Source organism: Pinus tabuliformis, chromosome 6, assembly GCF_031772625.1.
Source record: "Pinus tabuliformis cultivar Carrire ecotype Pingquan chromosome 6, CPIR1, whole genome shotgun sequence".
Classification (NCBI taxonomy): Eukaryota; Viridiplantae; Streptophyta; class Pinopsida; order Pinales; family Pinaceae; genus Pinus; species Pinus tabuliformis.
The window spans coordinates 1,593,090,926-1,593,110,716 of NC_142292.1; the positions used below are offsets into that span (position 1 = coordinate 1,593,090,926).

At 37.5% G+C, this 19,791-nt stretch overlaps 1 protein-coding gene across 1 annotated transcript in view; it reads right to left on the reverse strand.

Annotated features, from left to right (window-relative positions):
* Positions 1-3,568: 3,568 nt before the first annotated feature.
* LOC149264925 (longifolene synthase-like) overlaps positions 3,569-19,791 on the reverse strand; it is a 147,561-nt gene continuing 131,338 nt past the window's right edge. The window contains exons 3-5 of the mRNA XM_089401250.1: positions 4,125-4,217; positions 3,849-4,025; positions 3,569-3,698 (exon numbers count right to left, since the gene is read on the reverse strand). Coding sequence (XP_089257376.1) covers positions 3,569-3,698; positions 3,849-4,025; positions 4,125-4,217 — 400 coding nt within the window. The remainder of the gene's footprint in view (positions 3,699-3,848; positions 4,026-4,124; positions 4,218-19,791) is intronic.

Here is a 19,791-nt window from a genome sequence, read left to right on the forward strand (position 1 = left end):
ACTAGCACCTGTTCTCCTCCTCAGGAAATGAATTGACCTGGACGTTATGCCTTCTATGTGCCAGCAGTCACACTAATGATCCTATCACTGTGTACTCGATGGGCTTATCTGGAACAATGGGAAGATGAAGAGGCAGGGTGACCTTGGCTGGTCAGCAGTTTCACCAACCTACCACAGCTGTATAGATTGATTTGTGTAACGAAAAGAGGGAATCAAAAGAGCATGGAAGGTGGAGGGTCATTTAGAGGCCGCATAAGTATTACCTCCGAAGAGGAGAAGGGGCTTTTGATTCTAGAGAATAACAGGGTTTCTTATTGTGAATGAGGAGGACTATTTTTGAGAGAAGAAGAAGCCTTTAGTTTTAAACTCATTGTATTGTTTTCGATCAAAGTGTTGTTACTGGCATGACTATAAATATGATTTATATTTATGCATATTTATGACTTACAGTTCACTATTAGTCTTGTTAAATTGAATGTGATTTAGTTTCATGGTTAACTGGTGAATGGTCTCTGATTTGAAACTAAATTAAACATCAGTTGCAGTTTTAATTCCATAGAAGAATATGGATTCCTATATGAGTGATTGGATTGCAATTTAGCTTTAATACAGTCTTGTCCATCTGTGAATTCAGTGATTGATTCATTTGGACTTGAATCTATGCATGATGTTTAACCTTCTTTATCACGCTCCTGCTAAACATATATATGATGTTTAAACCTCTGTATCATGCTCTTGTAGGATAGATTAGAGTAGTTAGAAGTAGTATAGATAGGATTTAATACATAGAGGTTAGCTGTTTCATTTTGTTGATTTAATTGAAGTCTTCCTCCCAGAAGCAATCTTTTGACATATTCAAGCGGTTTACAGGGTCCCTTAAAACCCGTCAGAGCTAGCCAACCCAAATGAAAGTAGGTCTAATTGGGGCTTGCGATCAGGTTAGTTCCCTTTTTTGGCATCGTGCAAATTTCCCATGTCAACAAATTGGTGCTAGAAGGAGGGCCTGAACCACCCTCTCCAGCTTTTCAAGATTTCATCTATAAGTGCCATGCATGGATTCAAAAGAATTATTGTATGGATCGTAAAGGTCAGAGAGATCCTGCCACACATTTGAAAGAGCCTCATTTTGAATAAATAGAGACCCCTCTAAGTCCTGTTCCAGGTAACTGAAGGAAGAGAGACTGTGGGAGTATCCTGTTACTCAGGAACAACAAATCAGAGCACTTACTCGGGCTTACGCTCGTTCCCTCTCTCAGCTTCCCATCTTCCACTCTTTACCTCTGACAACTAAGAGAAAGCCAAGAATATTTACCTTGAGAGAAAATACATCAGCCACCACTTCTGTCGAAGACATTGTGCTAGAATCCTTGCAAAGTATCAACACCCCTTGGGAAGAAATTCCTGAGGATTCCACTTCTAAAGGTAACTCCTCGCGTGATTTTGAGGATCCTAACGGAGAAGCCTCCAACCAAAATTTCCCTGTCCATAGTATGGCCAAAGTTCCTCCTCTGGGTGGGAATCAACCTCCACCTCCTCCTCCAAGTGGGAATCAACCTCCACCTCCTCCTGGAGCACTCCCTCCCTGGCTTGCATAGGATGTTGTAGCGGTAACTGGGTAGCAGCATCCCTTACCCAAAAATATAGAAAGAGTGCTACCCAATTTCAACCCCGAGTGGGGAGATACCATTGATAACCATATTCACTCTTTCTTCCTAGCCTTGCGTAGGTTGGGGGTCGCTGATGAGGATGTAGTGTGCTGCCTATTCTCTTTTACTTTGACCAGTGTAGCCTCCACATGGTATTTCAGTCTGAGAATAGGGTCGATTACCTCTTGGGATGCTTTTCAACAGGCCTTTTTGGACAAGTTTGGTGATGAAAAAACACCTGCAGCCTTAGTCTTAGAATTATCCCGTCTGAAAATGGAAACCAAGGAGAAGGTTAAGGATTTTAATATCCAGTTCAACACCTTGTTCAATAGAATCCCAGTTACCACTAGACCCACTGAAGAGGTGCTAATATAATTCTATATCTCTGCTCTCCCTGTCCCTACAACGATGTGGGTTAAAAGGAGTAATGTGCAAACCTTACAAGGTGCTATCGATGAGGTGGTGAAAGTTGAAAATGAAATGATCAGCCTCACAGCATGCCACCCCACAACTGGAGAAAATAAAGCCCCTCAGACATCCAAGAAGAATAATGGAAATGATAACAAAGGGGTTGAAACTAAAGACAAGGACACCACGGATGTGGAAGGGTTGCATCAGATCATTAAAAAACTTACGAACACAGTCATTGATATGAGAAGGAATCATGGAGAGAGTATTAGTGGCAAGGGAGGAGATTATAATAACATAAAACCCTTCAAACCTTTCCACCGGAAGAAAATAGAAGGTGGCCTTAGTCAGCTCGCATTGCGTACCTCACCTAATGAAGGGGCTTTAAACACAAAAGAATTTGCTATGATTGGATCGCTCCTCAATAAAGAAGAACCCATATTGTAGCCCGAACCAGAACAAGGAAATGAGGAGGAATACCAAGTAGAAGAACGCTCAGATGAGGAAACCCAAATCAATGTGCTGTGGGATTTCCATAGTGATGAGAATGACGACGAGGGAGATAACACTGCAGAAATCAATGCTAATTAAATCCACACATACAGTAAAGGGCCGCTTCCAAGTGAGACAAAGCCCTTACACCAAACAAAGCGGAATCGACCCACCGCCGGTCGGGCGGGGCGGGTGGCCACGGGGGTGGCTCCGCCACGCGCAGAGCCACCCCCGCGGCCCCCCACCCCCTGCCACTGATGACTGCTAACCCCAAGGTATTGCTAAATGGACTCTAGACCTCTGCACCAGAGCAATGAGTCATAGTCGATAGGGAAAGATCCACTAGAAGGAAGGTATTAAGGCATCCTTCATCAATCTAGCGCGACTGCAACCCGTAGGCCAATAATGGTGACGGAATCAGATGAAAAAAGATGTAGTAACCCGACCGAAGCATGTTTCCAGCGTACACAAGATGTAGCTGGCGCACTATAGAAACCCTCTGAACCAACTAGATAGCATGTCAATTGTCCAAATGTGCCACATTTGCCAAGAATCATATCCCAGAATCCAAGTTGTGAGACATTCTAAAGGACCTATTTGTAGATGACGTAAGAGTGAAAGAGGAGCCCATTGTTTTTGTCGATATAATAACATGGATCCCAATGAGCAACCTCATATTTTAAGAGTTCTTACATAGGTTGAAGAAATGCTAATAGCACGGAATGAATGGACTGCTGTATAAATGTGTTAGAAGACAAACAAATGAAAGAACTCGAATATAAAGGCGGCTTATTAGCGTAGTATCCCACCTAAAAATAATATAAAATATTTATTAAAAAACATTAAAAACTTCATGCTATATTCTCCCCATGTGATGTGATTGTAGGGTCATCAACATTAACATGTGACTTTTTATTTTTATTTTGATTGTCCCCGATGTGATTGCAGGGTTCTCATAGTACTCATTAAACGGGGGCGTAGATGTCTCTACTAATCATAGACAGTACATACGCCATTTTTTCTTATATACGCTGCCATGTCACGCCCTTGCTTTTTTCCCCTTCAGCAGTCCATTCATTCGATGTCTTCATGAAAAGCTCGAATATTTTTTGCATGTGGTCTGGAAGGCGGCTTATTAGTGAAGTATCCCATCTGAAAATAATTCAGAATGTTTATTAAAAAAAATTAAAAACTTCCTGCGATATAGGCTATCCCACAACGTCACTCGTGCAGAACTAAAAATATTTAATGGATCGCAACAATTTCTACATAGTAGTAGCTATAATTTGAATTTGACTTCACCTTCTCACTCCCTCAGTGAAGATTTTGATAACCGTCATCAAGTTTGAAAGTTTTGTGAAGGCAATTCTGCTGCTACGAAACTCGGGCTCGAATGTGCTTAGAACCGCCCAAAAGTAAAGTTCCACGTGACGTTTCCTATAGAAATACAGCTGCGGCAGATATGACTCTGACCACCACCTATATATTGCAAAGGTCATGTCACTAAATTGACAAGCAAGCATAATGATTAGATACATAATCTATCCTATCCTATCATAATGTCAAAAGCCAGTGCACCTCGAGATAAGTTGCATTTCCTTCTTATGTGTACATTGCAGAATATTGAAGTCGAATTTTGCCAGCTCTAAAATTTTCTGGTTCATACTAGACCTGAAAGAATACATGGTGAATGTCTTTCAATATTCCGAGCTTCAAACATTTCATTTCCCGTGATCGATCACTTTCCGTTATGTCTTTGCCTGCTCCGTCACTTTTTCTCCGGGAAACGAAATGTTTGAAGCTCGGAATATTGACAGCATGCTTCTCACTTCTTTATCAGCATTTCCTTCTTCACCACTGGAACTACAGAAGAATTGCCCGTTTTCATCTTTGAAATTCTCTAAAACGTCTGTTTCATCAGTGCATGACATTCTATAAGTATCAAATATATTTGTTAAAGTCATCTCAGCTCACTTATTTAACTGTCAGATGATGCATTCTGAGTGCCCGAAATCCCAACGCTGCAGAGTTGAGATCTTTAATGCCGGAATTTCTTGATCCGAGCCCGATGCCCGTTTCGTCTGAAAATGTCTTCAGGCTTCTTTTATTTCAGGCTGAAAATGTCTATCAATTCCCAAACATTCGATAATATCCCAAACATTCGATAAGACGTCGGATTAAATCATCAATTCCCAAACATTCGATAAGACGTCGGATTAAATCATCAGCGGCATCACTGCAGCAATCTTTCATGTCACTCAACAAGCGTTTCTCCTCGTGCACGATATGTAGCTGCCTGATCACGGTGTATTTCAATGAAATACAAAGTTATCTTGCAGAGATTTTTAACATGTGAAATTGCAGTGCTTAATACATTGATTCTAAAGGAACATAAGGCAATATGTAGAAAATATATAATGAGATTAAGATAAATACCGCGTATGACGTTGAGAGAGAATGTATAACGTCATCGTCCCAGACGTTGGAATGATGATTGCCTGTGCGTCTTTGAGTGCTCATGTTTGTGATTATTGGCGTGACAGATTTCTTTGAGTGCTCATGTTTGTGATTTCTTTGAGTGCAAACGAAAATTCTTGGAGCTGATCAGCAATCTGTGGACACCCGATCTCGAAATCAACGGCGCTACAGAAACAAGAGCCATTAGTACTTGCTTCCTATTGTAACTATATAGCGTTTCCCTGTCGTGCCTGGCCTATTTATATTACAATTTCCAAAGAAAATTCCAAATAAATGGGATCTTTCATTTCGATGCGATTTTGCATACTTGATTTCTCTAAGGAATCCTTCTGGACAGTAAAGGTATTGACAGTTTCGGCAAGGTCAGAATAAATGGTTAAAGTTTAAAATAATTTTAATATTTTATGAGAGATGGAACTGTCGTACCTTTTAGATAAAAATAGTAAAATATAAGTAAAATATACTTTACAGTTATTCCGTTTCTTGTTTGCATCCTAGTCTGTCTCTCTTATGTAATAATTATAAGGTAATTCTTATATTTAACAATGATTCCATTCCTTGTCTGTTATATGTTTAAGAAAATCTATTTTACCTCTAGTATTAGCCACAAAAATTTCGAGTTGGAATTGAATCTGACAATATGACATTGTGTAGAGATTGATTGCTTATCAATTTAGTGACATGATTTTCTACGATACACTACGTCTATTATGTACATGTAAATATATATAAAAGTGGTTGATCTGTAGTTTTCTCTTTTAAATTTGAGGTGTAGGTTTATTTTTAGGTATTACCGAAAATTGATTTGTGAGCTGTTTAGTTTTTATGTTTCGATTTTGATTTGTAAGGTGTTTAGGTTTTAAGTTTAGATTTTATGAAAAGGATTGAGCGTTTTAGTCAATCGTGAATTCTAGAAATATGATGAGATTCTATATGAAGTTCCAGCAGTATAGTGAATATACTACAATCTTAATGACAATTATACCAAGATTGTTATTCCAACTAACCTCCCCACTAACAATGACCTGAACAAAATCTATTAAACGAAAATAAAAACAATTACAAATATATTTGAGGAGTTAGAATTTTCTACTAGTAGAATTTCGTTCAGAAATCTTGCTCAGGTGAGGATGGTTCTAAATGGCCTATATCTGGGCATTGGACGAAATCAAAATACTCAAAGCGGCGGCAAAGAAGGTGAAGTTCAAAATATAGCGTCTATCATGTAAAAATGAGTTGTGGTTCATTTATTTGTAGTTTGTGATCCAGTATTTTGTGGGAGGTTTTGTATCTTTTTCTTCTAAATTTTATTTTTAATAAATACTTTTATGTGCAATTTTTAAATAGGATATTTTGTTAATAGGAGACATTGACAGAATTGACTTCTTTATTAACAGGTAGAATAAATTAATTATTTAAGTAACATATAGAATAAACTAATGGTTCAAGTGGAAAAGATAAAGGGTGGGATATATTTGATGTATCTGAGGCTAAGGGTGGATGTAAGTTAATGATGATACCTCATAATGTGTTAGTGGCAATGCAAAATTGAAAAAACATAATATATTAATTTGGAGGAATCATTAAAGGGACTTACATAATGAATTTGAAGATGGTGTAAGAAGATAAAATGTAGACAAATGAATGAGATTTTAAAATATATGATTTTTATTTATAGAAATTGTGTCTAACTGATGATGATGATGGTGGTGGTGGTGGTTACCGTCCATTGAGACCAAATTGGTCTATCGGACCTATAATTTTGTCTGGCTCCTCGTCCTTCTTGGCGAGATTAGTGTTGTAGCTTTCTTTTTTTTCTCTATGGTCTTCCAACTTTCTTTATCTTGCATCTCCTTCATCTCTTCTGATTCTTGGGACATTGGTGTCTTAGCTTCACGATCTATTGTGTTCGTCCTTTTGAAGATAGTCGGAGAAGAAGTTTGGTCTAGGAGATCTGCTTTGCCGTTAAATGGAGATTTATTTTGTGCGGTATTCGAACCCTCATAACTTGAGGGGTTGTCGAGTTCACTCTTTTGTTGTTGGGCGAGGTTTTCCCCTGCTTGTCTTGAGAATTGTTTATTTCTTGCCCGATTTCTTGTGATTCAGAGTTTTCTCGAGAATATTCTTCTTTGATGACAGTGTAGTGTTCTTTTTGTGCTCCTTCCCACCATGTAGATCTGTGGTGATTTTTTCTTGCAGAATTTTTCTAGGAGGCTTTTGGGCAATTTTTTGCTAGGTGGCCTATCTCAAAGCAGGACCGACATCTGAAGAGGACACTTTCATAATCGAGTTTCTGGTTCCACACATAGTCTTTACTTGTTAGGTGTATTTCAGCTGGGAATCTGATGCTAAAATCCATTTCCACACAAATGCATGCATAGGTGGTTCTGGCATATTCCTCTGTTTCTTGGCACCTGCAATAAAATTTCCCAATTGCATTTCCAATGGCTTTTAGCGAAGAGAAATTCCAGAGATGCAAGGGTAGGTTTGGCAATCTCACCCAAACTGGTGCTAAGGTTATCGCTGTTGTTGAGAGATCGAATGATGGGTTCCATGGCCTCATGAATAGGCCTGATTTTTCCCAAAACCAAGGGCCGGAATCTAGAATACATTGTCTGCTTTCAGGGTTTTCAAAATCTACTATAAAGAAACCCCTAGCACAAGGGTAGATATTAATTGCATCAGGAATTAGAGGCTTCCATACCTCCGCGATCCAACTGTGGAGAGCTGTTAGCCGTGGCCAAAAACCATTGAATCGGTAGATTAGGGCACTTTCAGAGAACTTCAAAGCCTCATCGAGTGAGGCCTGGACCACCTAGACAGTGGGAGCTGGGGCTTCACTGACGATATGGGCAGGAGCTTGCCCCCCAAAGGCGGACGGTGAGCCAGCAGCTATTTTCGCAAAGCTGGGAGCCATCTGGAGAATGTTCTCCTGCCCGCAGATCTAACCACAAAAAGCCCAATCGAGCCGCGGATCTAACCGCAGAAGGAATCGGCAGACCTGTGAGAAAAGCCTCAGACCTGTGCGTAATCAAATTTGGAGAGCCGCAGATCTTCTTTGGATGACCTTGGAGCCCTATTATCCTTGTCAAGCCTGGCGTTCAATTGTAAGGACCAGCATCTGGCATGTAAAGCCTGAGATTTTGCAAAGCAAATCGACAGACCAACGTCCTCCACCAGGCTGCCGATCTGAGGCTAGAAAGAGAGGCAGATCTACCGAAAATAAAAAGAAAATCAAAGCTGGGTCTGATGATGAAACTGTTCCTTTCATTCCACGTAACAGGCCCTAGGTGCGTTACCCTGGCCTTCGATACACCGGCGACGAGAATGACAGGCCACAGTTCTCTCAACGGCCCACAGTTCTACCAAAAAAGCGAGAGCCGCTCTATATCTCAATAGAGCCGCAGATCTAGAGTCTTTGGCGTAGATCTGGAGAATCTAGACGACGACGAGTCGCAGAGGTTATCACGAAGAGCTGTAGAGCCGCAGATCCGGACAATGACGACGAGTTGCAGAGCCGCAGATGGATTTTGAGTTCTCATATCATTGGTATGTTATTTTTCATGCATAACATAATGTATATGTTTCTATTAGTACAAATTTTGAGTAGCTAAATAATGAAAACGTTATCCAAAGAGTGTTCTTAATCAAGCAATTTTTCCAAAAATTATGTTCTTAATTTTATAGTTTCCTTTTTAAATAATCAAAATCATTATATCCTTGAAATTACAAGGTCTTCTGTTAGTGCAACGTAAAAGTGTCTTAGCATTATATATATATATATATATATATATATATATATATATATATATATATATATATATATATATATATATATATAATCTACACGGATGACTCGATATGTGTATGTAGCATCCTATATATTCAAACATGTGTGCAGCACTAAAAATTCAAAAAAACATGTAGCACTAAAAAAGTGTGTAGTACTAAAAGTTCAAATAAAGTGTGTGGCACTAAAAAAAAGTGTGTACTGGTAAAAAGTGTGTAGCACTAAAAATTCAAAAAAAGTATGTAGTACTAAAAAAAGTGTGTAGCACTAAAATATGTGTACACAAATTGAATTTTGAGTTCTCATTTCATTGGTATGCTACTTTTCATGCAAAACGTAATGTATATGTTTCCATTAGTACAACCTTTGAGTAACTTAATGACAAAATCTTTATCCAAAAACTTGTGGATTTGTAGAGAATAAAGTGTTCTCGATCAAGCTACTTTTTCAAAATTTACGTTCTTAATTTTATATATTTCTTTTTAAATAATGAAAGTCATTATATCCTTCAAATTATAAGGCCATCATTAGCACAATCTAATATATATATATAAGAATGACAAAATATGTGTATTTAGTTTTATAGATAACATATTTGTCTACTTTGTATAAAAATAACATCAAGGATAGTGATATAAACATTTTTTAAAAAATTGGTGTTTGCATGTATCACAAACCACCACTATATTCGAAGCAACCATGTTTATCTTGGTGGATATTGGTGGCCACATGCCTATTCCACTTGGGCCCAACACTTTTTCCTTTCAATTTCCTAATTTCCACCATTGTTTTCTATTTTTGGTAGGCCTTTAGGTCCTGAACTTCCAAAGCCATTTTGACGCCCTAAACGACATTTTTTTTGACAAACGAGAAAAAAAGAATACATTGGCAAGGGTTTGCAGTCGAAAGTTGTTTTCCTGAGATAGATATTTCTAAGCAGGTATTGTGCATGCCAAACAAATATCATATGCCAATGTTACAATCCCAGGAAGCTAGCATCCCAGCTAACCCCAATAGGGCCAACAAACTTTTGGTGATTCATCTCCTACAGTTAGATTTTTTGATGTTTAGAGTTTTTCATTGTTTTTGAATAATAAAAAAGACTCTGATCCTTATTGTAACATAGTCTAGAAGACATTTAGATGTCACATCTCTTCTTACAGATAAGCCACCGTCACCCGAGCTAGTTCATTTTCATTTTACAAGTAAATAATTTTCAACATTTGATATTAATCAATTGAAGTCCATTTTTTGTTATATCTTTGTGTTTCTATATAAATATACATTTAAATTCGTTCTTTCATAAATCTAAATCACAAGTCATCATGGACATAGGATTCCATCCATGAAAAATTAAAATTCAAAAAAGTGTGTAGCAATAAAATGTGTGCATGACTTCATAGCACTAAAACATATGAGTAACTAAATGTCTAAATCTTTATCCAAATATTTCTTCAAAAAATTATGTTTGCATGTATTTAAAGTTCAAAAAAATGCGTAGCAATAAAAATTCAAAAATAAAGTGTGTATATCTAAAAATTCAAAAAGAAGTGTTTAGTACTAGAAAAAAAAAAGTGTGTAGCACTAAAATTTTAAAATAAATATGTAGCACTTGTTGAGTCACAAAATGGGTATGTATTTACCATTAATTTCATCACCTTTTTCCTTGTTTCTTATCTTTTTCATATCTTAATGCGTTAATATATTGATTGATTATGATAAAAAACGGTTGAATTACTCGCAGTTAAGATTTAGCCATAGTAACTGACTTTTACTCTTATTTATGCAAAAAAATGATGAAAGGAACAGTTCTTGTTCTCTAACGATGGAACATCATAAACCAACAAACTGAGGGTGAAACACGTCAATTGCGGACAAGGATGAGGGAGAATTAGGAGGATCAGCGCGAAAAAGGAAAGGTGAAGTTGGCAATCAGTTGCAAATCCCTCAGGATCGGGAGATCCTGAGGGATCACATTTATCTTTTACCCTTTCCGATTATAAAGAAAACAATTGTAGGAAGAGAGGGGAGGAATCCTTGTTATTTCAAACTATAATTTTAATTTACAAACTCGTGCTGTCGAGCGAATGCAATCATATTGTAATGTTACTCAAGTTTAATGATTAATATATAATTTGAGGTTGTTGTTCATTCACCTTATCTGAAGTAGCTTAGCAGCATTCGCTGGCAGATAAGGGCCCGACCTCTGGTGGATTAAACTACTTCTTTATATTATATCTTTCTGATTTCAACAAGTTTGATTAATTTATTAATTTTCCCATCTTATGTGCTTTTTACTGTTTTTCTGAATTGAAGGAATATCTTTGCTTTATGTGATTTACAACACTCTCATTTGATTTAGTTTACATTCATTGCAGATTAAGTTACTTAGCTAATTATTCAGATTGATTTAATCAATTGTAAAGAGTTTGGTTATTGCTATTAAACTCTCATATCGATATCATTTCCATTTGGATTGCTTCGTAGAGATTGAGTATGATTTAGATTGAATCAACTAGGAAGAGATGAGTTATTGCTACTATGCTCTCGGCTGATTTTATTGTTGATTAAATTGCTTGTGTGAGATTTGATTATGATTTCAGTAAAGAATTCAATCTTGAAGCTTAGATGTCATATTTCCTTTAATGATTGTAATTTGAGTTTATTAGATGCTTCTATATGTTCTTGTATTAAATATCTATACTTGATTTTAAGAAACATTACTCTCTAAATTCATAGCATGCACATATTGTGTACACTCTTGAAATAAAAGGACTTGCCCGGGTTGATGATTAATGTGGGGTAATTAGGATTTGCTGGGGAGATTGTTGCCACCTTACAAAGAGTGATGTATGTCTGATAATTGTTGTTGGGGAAGAATTGGGTATTGAAAATGGAAGGTAAGAACCTACGTAACGAGAAAGTAAAGTGCTTGCTCCTCCGCCCACTTTTCAGCACAATTACAGAAAAGTGAAGTAGGTGTTTGATGTTTGTCTATTGAGAGAGAACTAGGTATTAAAAATGGAAGGTAAGAACCTGCATAAGGAGCAAGTAAAATGCCTGCTCCCCCACCCACTTTCCAGCAGAATTGCTATGAACTTAAGGTAGAAATAAACATTGGAATTTTTGCATGAATGACTAAGAAGAAAAGACCAGAAAACAATATAATTCCACATCCCAAACCTGAAAAATCTAAGGGACTGGTGACCCTTGGATGATCAAATTTTATCGATGACATCTTAAGAAAAGCTGAATCTCAGCCATCAATAGGTCCCTGAACCGTTGCTTCCAGACAACCTACTATCTCCCTTCGGGCCACAGGTTCACCATCTGTAGCCTACGTTGAGGTCCACAGTAAAACTGAAGGGACTGAGTAGAGTTGTCAAGACATTGAAAATTCACGAACAATACCCTCGCAAGAAGGGAATTCTTGCAACATTCGTGAAGGAGGAGGAGAAACAAGGGAAAAAAAGGAACCAAGATCCCCTCAGTTAGTAATTGAACAAAACACACCCAGTGTCCCAGATCAAGGGAGTGTTGTTAGGATCATTCCTACCTCTTATAGACAACCAAGGGATAACTCTCTAGCTCCAGAAATCCCAGAAGGGTACTAGAATATCTTTGATCAAATGGCCAGTAATCCACAAGCACCCGAGACCTCTACATTACAGTATCCTATTGATGACATAGCTATTAACACACCCATGAAAGTTATCCCTCTACAAAATATTCCCACCTTTCATGGACTCACATCAGAAGATCCGGATGTGTTTATGTTTGAATTTGATGTCCTATTTCGGGGTTATGATTACACCACCGACCCTTAGAAACTGAAGTTGTTTCCCTCCACGTTAAAGGGAGTAGCCCTGCGTTAGTTTATGGGACTAGGTGGGGGCACCATAAATGATTGGGACCAAATGAAAACTGCTTTCCTTAAAAAATATCAAGATTATTGCAGATCTAGGGAACTAAAAGATGGGATATTCCAAAAGGTAGCAAGACCTAGTGAAACGTTGGAAGAGTATGTGGAGCGTTTCCAATATAACCTCCAAAGGTCTCCCTATGCAAATCTGCCTTTTCTTGATAACGTGCTAAAAACCACACTGATTAAGGGGATGAAAGACCAATGGATAGAGACATTAAATATTATGGGTAAAGGTGATATCTATCAAGAAGACTATGCTAACATTATTAATTTGTGTATCAGGTGCTTGAGGGGTAGTACAAGATTAAAACTAGCTGAACGCGATATGATCACCAGGGACAACAAAATCTCTGGTGGAAGCATTACTTGTACTAAAATTGGCAACCTGTTGGAAGATTTCAAAACAGATATCCTGGGAACTTTGACAATACAATTACACATCATGTAGGCCAAGCAGGAGCAGGCCGAAGCAGAACAAAACGTAATGATCTTTTGCCCTTGATGCAAGAAGAAACATAGTCATAAAGAATGTCCATTAGATAGGGTACAGACCTGTGCCATATGCACCAAAGAACATGCCACAGAAGATTGCCCATCGCTTCCAGGATTAAAAGCGGTCTTCAAAGAGGAAGAGGAAGAAAAGGAACTAGTCTACCTATTAAATCAGCATCACCAATGGCAAGCATGACAAATAGGTATGCCTCCTGACCCATCTTCATTCTTTCAACCCTCACAATATAATTCTCAGCAATACACAGGGGCTACATGGCAGAACCAATCACCTTTTCCTAATTGGTCGCCACAAGCATTTTCTATGCCACCTTGGTCCAATCAATCAAGTCCAAACAATAGTTGGCCAAATTCCTCTTACTTCCACCATTCTGGCAGAACAACCCATATCCATCTCAATGGCCACCCTCCACTTCACAAAACCAAAACTGGCTGTCAAACTATCAAAGACCTACAAACCATCCAGCAGGAACAATCCCCCTGCCTCAACCTATGCTACCAGCACTTTACACGTTACAACAAAATCCTCAATCCAACATACAACCACAACTCCCAGCCCAGCGCAAACCAAATCCCAACAATAGACTAGTCCAGTCGGTACAAATTATTGAAGGGCTGGATCCGGAAACCGAGTTCAGAGAATGTAATGAACTCAAATTGAGGTCTGGATGGATAATTGAGTCAAAGGAAGATAAAAATATACAAATATAAGAACCACTACCTGTAGAACAAACACCTCAAATGGAGAATACAGTTAAACAGAAAAGCCACGATCAAACCATTACCTCTTCTCCACCATTCCCAGAAAGATTGATTATATCTCGCCCAATCGAATATCCCGATTTTGATCTCCTGGGAGAATTAAAAAATATTTGTGTAAAAATACCCCTCCTCCAGGCTATTCAGGACATTCCAATCTATGCAAAAGCCATTAAGGAATTGTGTACCAAGAAGCCTACGAGGAAAATAAAAGCAACACCAACTATCCATGTAGTTGGAACTTTATCTAATTTATTATCAGGCAGAGAAACACCGATGAAATATGAGGACCCAGGAAACCCTATAGTCACAGTACAAATAAATGGATGTTCCATCCCCAATGCATTAGTCGATCTAGGGGCAGCCATTAATATTATCACAATAACAACATGTCAGAGACTTGGCATCACAGCCTTAGATCTAACTACGACCTTGCTGGAACTTGTTGACCGATCAGTTGTCAAACCAGAAGGGACATTACAGGATGTAATGGTGTCTGTAGATTCTTGGGAATACCCAACAGATTTCTTGATTATTAATCCTAGAAATCGGCTAGATGGACATCCTCTAATACTAGGAAGAACTTGGATAGAGACCGTAGATGCTTACATAAGATGTCGAATAGGAAATATTACTATAGCAAGAGGAAGCAATGTGAAGAACCTAGCTTTATATCCTCCAGCACAGCCAAGCCTAAATATAATAAAAACTAGGAAACAACTTATAACATATTTAACTGAAAATATTCGATCACCACTAACTGTAGTGGATGCTCTTGAATTTAAGAATCAAATAGAAGATGACATTATTAACACTTACATTAACCACCCAGCTGGCGTATCTAATCTAAAATGTCACATGATTGAAGCAGCCCTGGATAATGAAATTAAAGAAGATCCTTTAAAGATATCAATGACCAAACAATACCAACAACAACTCTTTATAACAGTAAACCCATTGAAATTGAGCTAGGGAGAGTCCTAAACATTAACAAGAACCTGATTGATGACCAACATCAGAGGCTTATTCAACTCCTTAGAAAATAGAAAGAGGCTTTTGCTTGGGATTACCTAGATATGAAAGGGATTGACCCCCAGTTATGTATGCACCACATCTATACTAAGAAAGATGCGAGACCCATTTGACAACCTCAATGATTATTAAACCATCACCTAAAGGATGTTGTTAAAGTCGAACTACAAAAACTGTTAGATGTAAATTTCATCTATCTTATATCTGATAGCAAATGGGTTTCTCCATTAGTTGTGGTTCCTAAAAAGAATGGGAAGTGGTGTATATGTGTTGACTACAGAGAGCTTAATAAAGCAACACAAAAAGATCATTTTCCCCTCCCGTTCATTGACCAGGTGCTAGACACATTGGCAAGTAAAAAATTCTTCTCTTTCTTAGACGGCTTTAGTGGCTACAACCAAATCCAAATTGCCCCTAAAGACCAAGATAAGACTACCTTCACCTGCCCCTAGGGAATGTTTGCTTACAAGGTATTCCTTTCGGACTGTGCAATGCACCTGCCACATTCTAGAGATCCATACTCAACATTTTTGCAGATTTGATAAACGAGGGACTCGAGGTGTACATGGACTATTTTACACCCTATGGAGATGACTTTGAGCCAACATTACAAATGCTAGAGAAAGTCCTGCAAAGATGCATTGCTGCCAAGCTCTTCTTAAGCCATGAGAAATGCCACATGATGATGACCGAGGGCCTCATCCTCGGTCATTACATCTCCGCAGCTGGAATTCAGGTAGATCCAGTGAAAATTCAGATAATGCTCTTAATACCTACCCCCTGCACTCAAACTGAGGTACACAGTTTTTTGGGATTATCTGGATATTATCGAAGATTTATAAAGAACTTCTCCCAAATTGGTGCACCATTATATGCTTTTACAAGAAATATCAATTTATATGGACTGAAAAATGTGACATTGCCTTTGAAGAGTTAAAATCGCTAGTATCAATAGCCCCAGTACTACGGGACCCGAACTAGGATTTACCATTTTAGATTTCATCCTATGCATCAGATACCGCCATTGGAGTAGTTCTCGGCCAAGAGTATGATAAGAAACCTTATTCGCTATACTACATCATCAAAAATTTAACTCCTGCTGAGTTGAATTACACCGTGATCGAGAAAGTGTTTCTAGCTGTAACCTATGCTATTAACAAATTCAGACACTATATAACATGATACCCTGTGGTTTTGTATACTGATCACTCTGCTATCAAATATTTAACTAATAAACCTATTACGAATGGGAGAGTGACACGATGGTTAGTCCTTTTGCAGGAATTCAACATAATAATCAAGGATTGACCGAGAAAGGAAAATCTGGTGGCAGACTTCTTCTCATGTGTGCCAAAGACAGACAACGCAATGGCAGTAGAAGACCAGTTTCCCGATGAGCACCTATTTGCTGTAACTGTGAAAACACCATGGTACGCTGATGTCGCAAATTACCTAGAAGTTGGAAAATTACCCAAGCACCTGACGCCCAGAGAAAGAAAAATTAATAGTGTAACCCAGCACTTGGTTCTCCTGGATCGGAGGGTACCTCTTTCACACAGGAGCAGATATGCATATCCGCAGGTGTGTCAGGGAAAACGAAATCTACGACATCTTAAAAGCCTGCCACGATGGACCTTGCGATGGACACTTTCTAGACTACAGGATTGAACATAAAGTCTTACAGATGGGCTATTATTGCCCCACCATTTTTAATGACGCTAAGAAATTTGTCTAGGCATGCGATAACTACCAAAGAATGGGCCGCCCTAGCCAGTCTGATGAGATGCCCTTGCATCCACAATTAGTCATCGAACCTTTTGAACGCTGGGCATTAGATTTCATTGGCCCAATAAACCCATCATCTAATCAAAAGACATATATACTAGTTGCAATGGAATATGTGACTAAATGGATGGAGGCAGAAGCATTACCAAGGGCCACAGAGGACACAATAATCCATTTTATTTTCCAAATTTTCGTTCGGTATGGCTTGCCTAGAGAAATAATTATGGATGGAGGGCCACAATTTGTAGCCCATAATCTTGCTGCTACATTAAAAAATCATCACATCTTACACAGAATCACATCTCCATACCACCCGCAGGCAAATGGCCAGGTAGAAAGTACCAACAAAGTAATCGAGACCATACTAACAAAAACAGTCGCCTCACATAGACGCGACTGGGCTACCTGATTACTAGAAGCCCTGTGGGCATATCGCACGACTTGGAGGAATACCATAGGATACTCCCCATATTAGCTTGTGTTTGGCAAGGAACCTATCTACCCAATAGAATTTGAAATTCAGACATTGAGGATAGCCCAAGAAGTAGGTCTAGATCTGAATGAAGCACAGGTTAACAAACTACATCAAATTAATGAATTGGATGAAATCCGGCTATCAGCTCCTCGACACACTGCATTGATCCAACAACAAAGAGAAAAATGGCATGATGCCCTCATCAAGAAAAATATATTCCATGAAGGTGATTGGGCACTTCTGTATGATTCTAGGTTCTAGGATTTCCTGGGCAAACTCTAGACTAGATGGTTAGGTCCCTACAAGATACAAGAGGTGCACGATAATGGCACCCATACATTAGCCACCATTGATGGGTCTAGCTACTCTTTTAAAGCAAATGGACATCGAGTATGCCTCTATCACAAATAGCTTACAAGGGAATCCTTTTGCGAACAAATACGTGAAGACTCTACGATACAAATTCTCACTGAAGGGGGAAACTATTCAACAGCACTAGTTTAGTGAAGAATTTATTTTTTGAAAATCTAAAAGTATAAATAGGAAGTGAGAGAAAGAAAAATGCAAAAAATGTTGAAACAACAGTCACCAGGGTTCTAAATTTTTAGGCAAAAGGAGTTTCCATTTGTTAGTATGAAGTTTTATAGCGAGTGTACTAAAATCCTTCACTTAAGCTACTGGTGACAAATAGCCCTAACAACAAATAAAAATGGTTGCTAATATGCTTCAAATCTGCGAAACATTAAGTAGAAAACCTGCAAAAATATTGCATGCAAATATAAAGGAACATATAATAGAAAATGATATACCAAAATCCCAATGGAAATAGAAGAAATTTGATTTTATTAAAAATATAATGTTCACACCTTGTGAGGAGAATATGCACGCTTCTATCTGCAAATCCCCCTCCATGGGATGGGTTCTTGAATACGCTGTGCTTTATATTCAACTTTCTCTCCCAATGGTTGTAGTGGGAAAATGGTGCTAATGGCGGTTTGAACTTGAAAATTGGAGCTCAAATATCATAAGACGATAATGAGGACAATGAGAATAGTCATGGTGATGAATAAGGATAAAACATCTCTATCTATAACAAAATATTAAGACAGATCTAGATTTAGGAAAATAATAAAAATGTTGGACTAAATCAAGATCTAGCCATTAAGCATATTTATCATATTTTAGAAAGAGAAATTTTATTTGAAATGATCAAATATCTTTATTTAGAAAGTCATTAAAGTAATTAAGAAATAAAAAAATATTTATTATTTACTTTATGGGGATAAAGTCAAAGATGGATTAGAAATAAATATTAAATAAACATTTAATAGTTATTTCATGAGAGAAATAAGGGATAATTATGGAATAATAAATAAATAATGATTTGTTTAATTATTCTCATGAATTTTTTTGGATTTTAAAGAAAAATATTTGAGGAAAATGGTTCACAAATTATTTCCTAAGGTTAAATTTGGTTTTAATATTTAAAAACCCATCTTACACAGTGTATTTTGGTCAACCTAGAAGAAAATGGCTAGGTGATCATTTTTTGGGTGATAACACTCTATAAAAAATACAATACTTTGTTCACAACAACAAGCTACAACATAATTACAACTACAACCAACAGAGTTGCAACAATAATAAAAACTATAGCTAACAAAGTTTCAACAACAATAATAGCTATAATCAATGGAGTTGCAGCAACATACAATGAATAGAGTTGCAGAGTCAGACAATGAAGAAAGTTGCAACAATGTATAGTTATAGCTAAGCTACAACAACTATGAGCTACAACAAAATAAAAATACATTATTTTTATTCCACTACTATGTGTTCTTCCTTCTGTTACATTCATCCATATTTATACATAACTTTCAGTTCGTTAATTAGACTTGAAAAAATTAAATTACCCCTTCGTTGATAAATCTTCAAATCTTAATTAGGTAAAAGGACAAAGTTGAAATAAACTCTCTGGTGGTGTTGCTCCAAATTTCAACGAGTTGAGGAGGTGGTAGCTCTTCACATTTTCATGTTACCCCTTCAAGTTTCAATGAGATGAGATCAAGGAAAATCTTCACGATTTTAGGCACTCATGAAATAATCATTGTTACTGACATTCTCCCCCTTAATTGTTTCAACCAAAAGTTTTGTTGTTACATCAAAAAAGTAGTTACACCATACACACACCTATATTTTTCCCATGAATTTGAAATAACTCATTTTCGAAGGGTTTTGTAAACATATATCCAAATTAGTCTTCTGATCTACAAAGTTCCATACAAATTGCATTAGTGTTTACTAATTCTTAAATGAAATGATTCCTTATATCAATATACTTACATATTTTATGGAAAAACATGATTTCTTGATAATGCAATGGTAAATTTGTTTTTCACAAAATAATCGAGTTGGTTCTTCTTTCCCATGTAGGAACTCAATTAACATTCTTCTCACCCATAACATTTGACAAGAAATTATTGGTGCAACA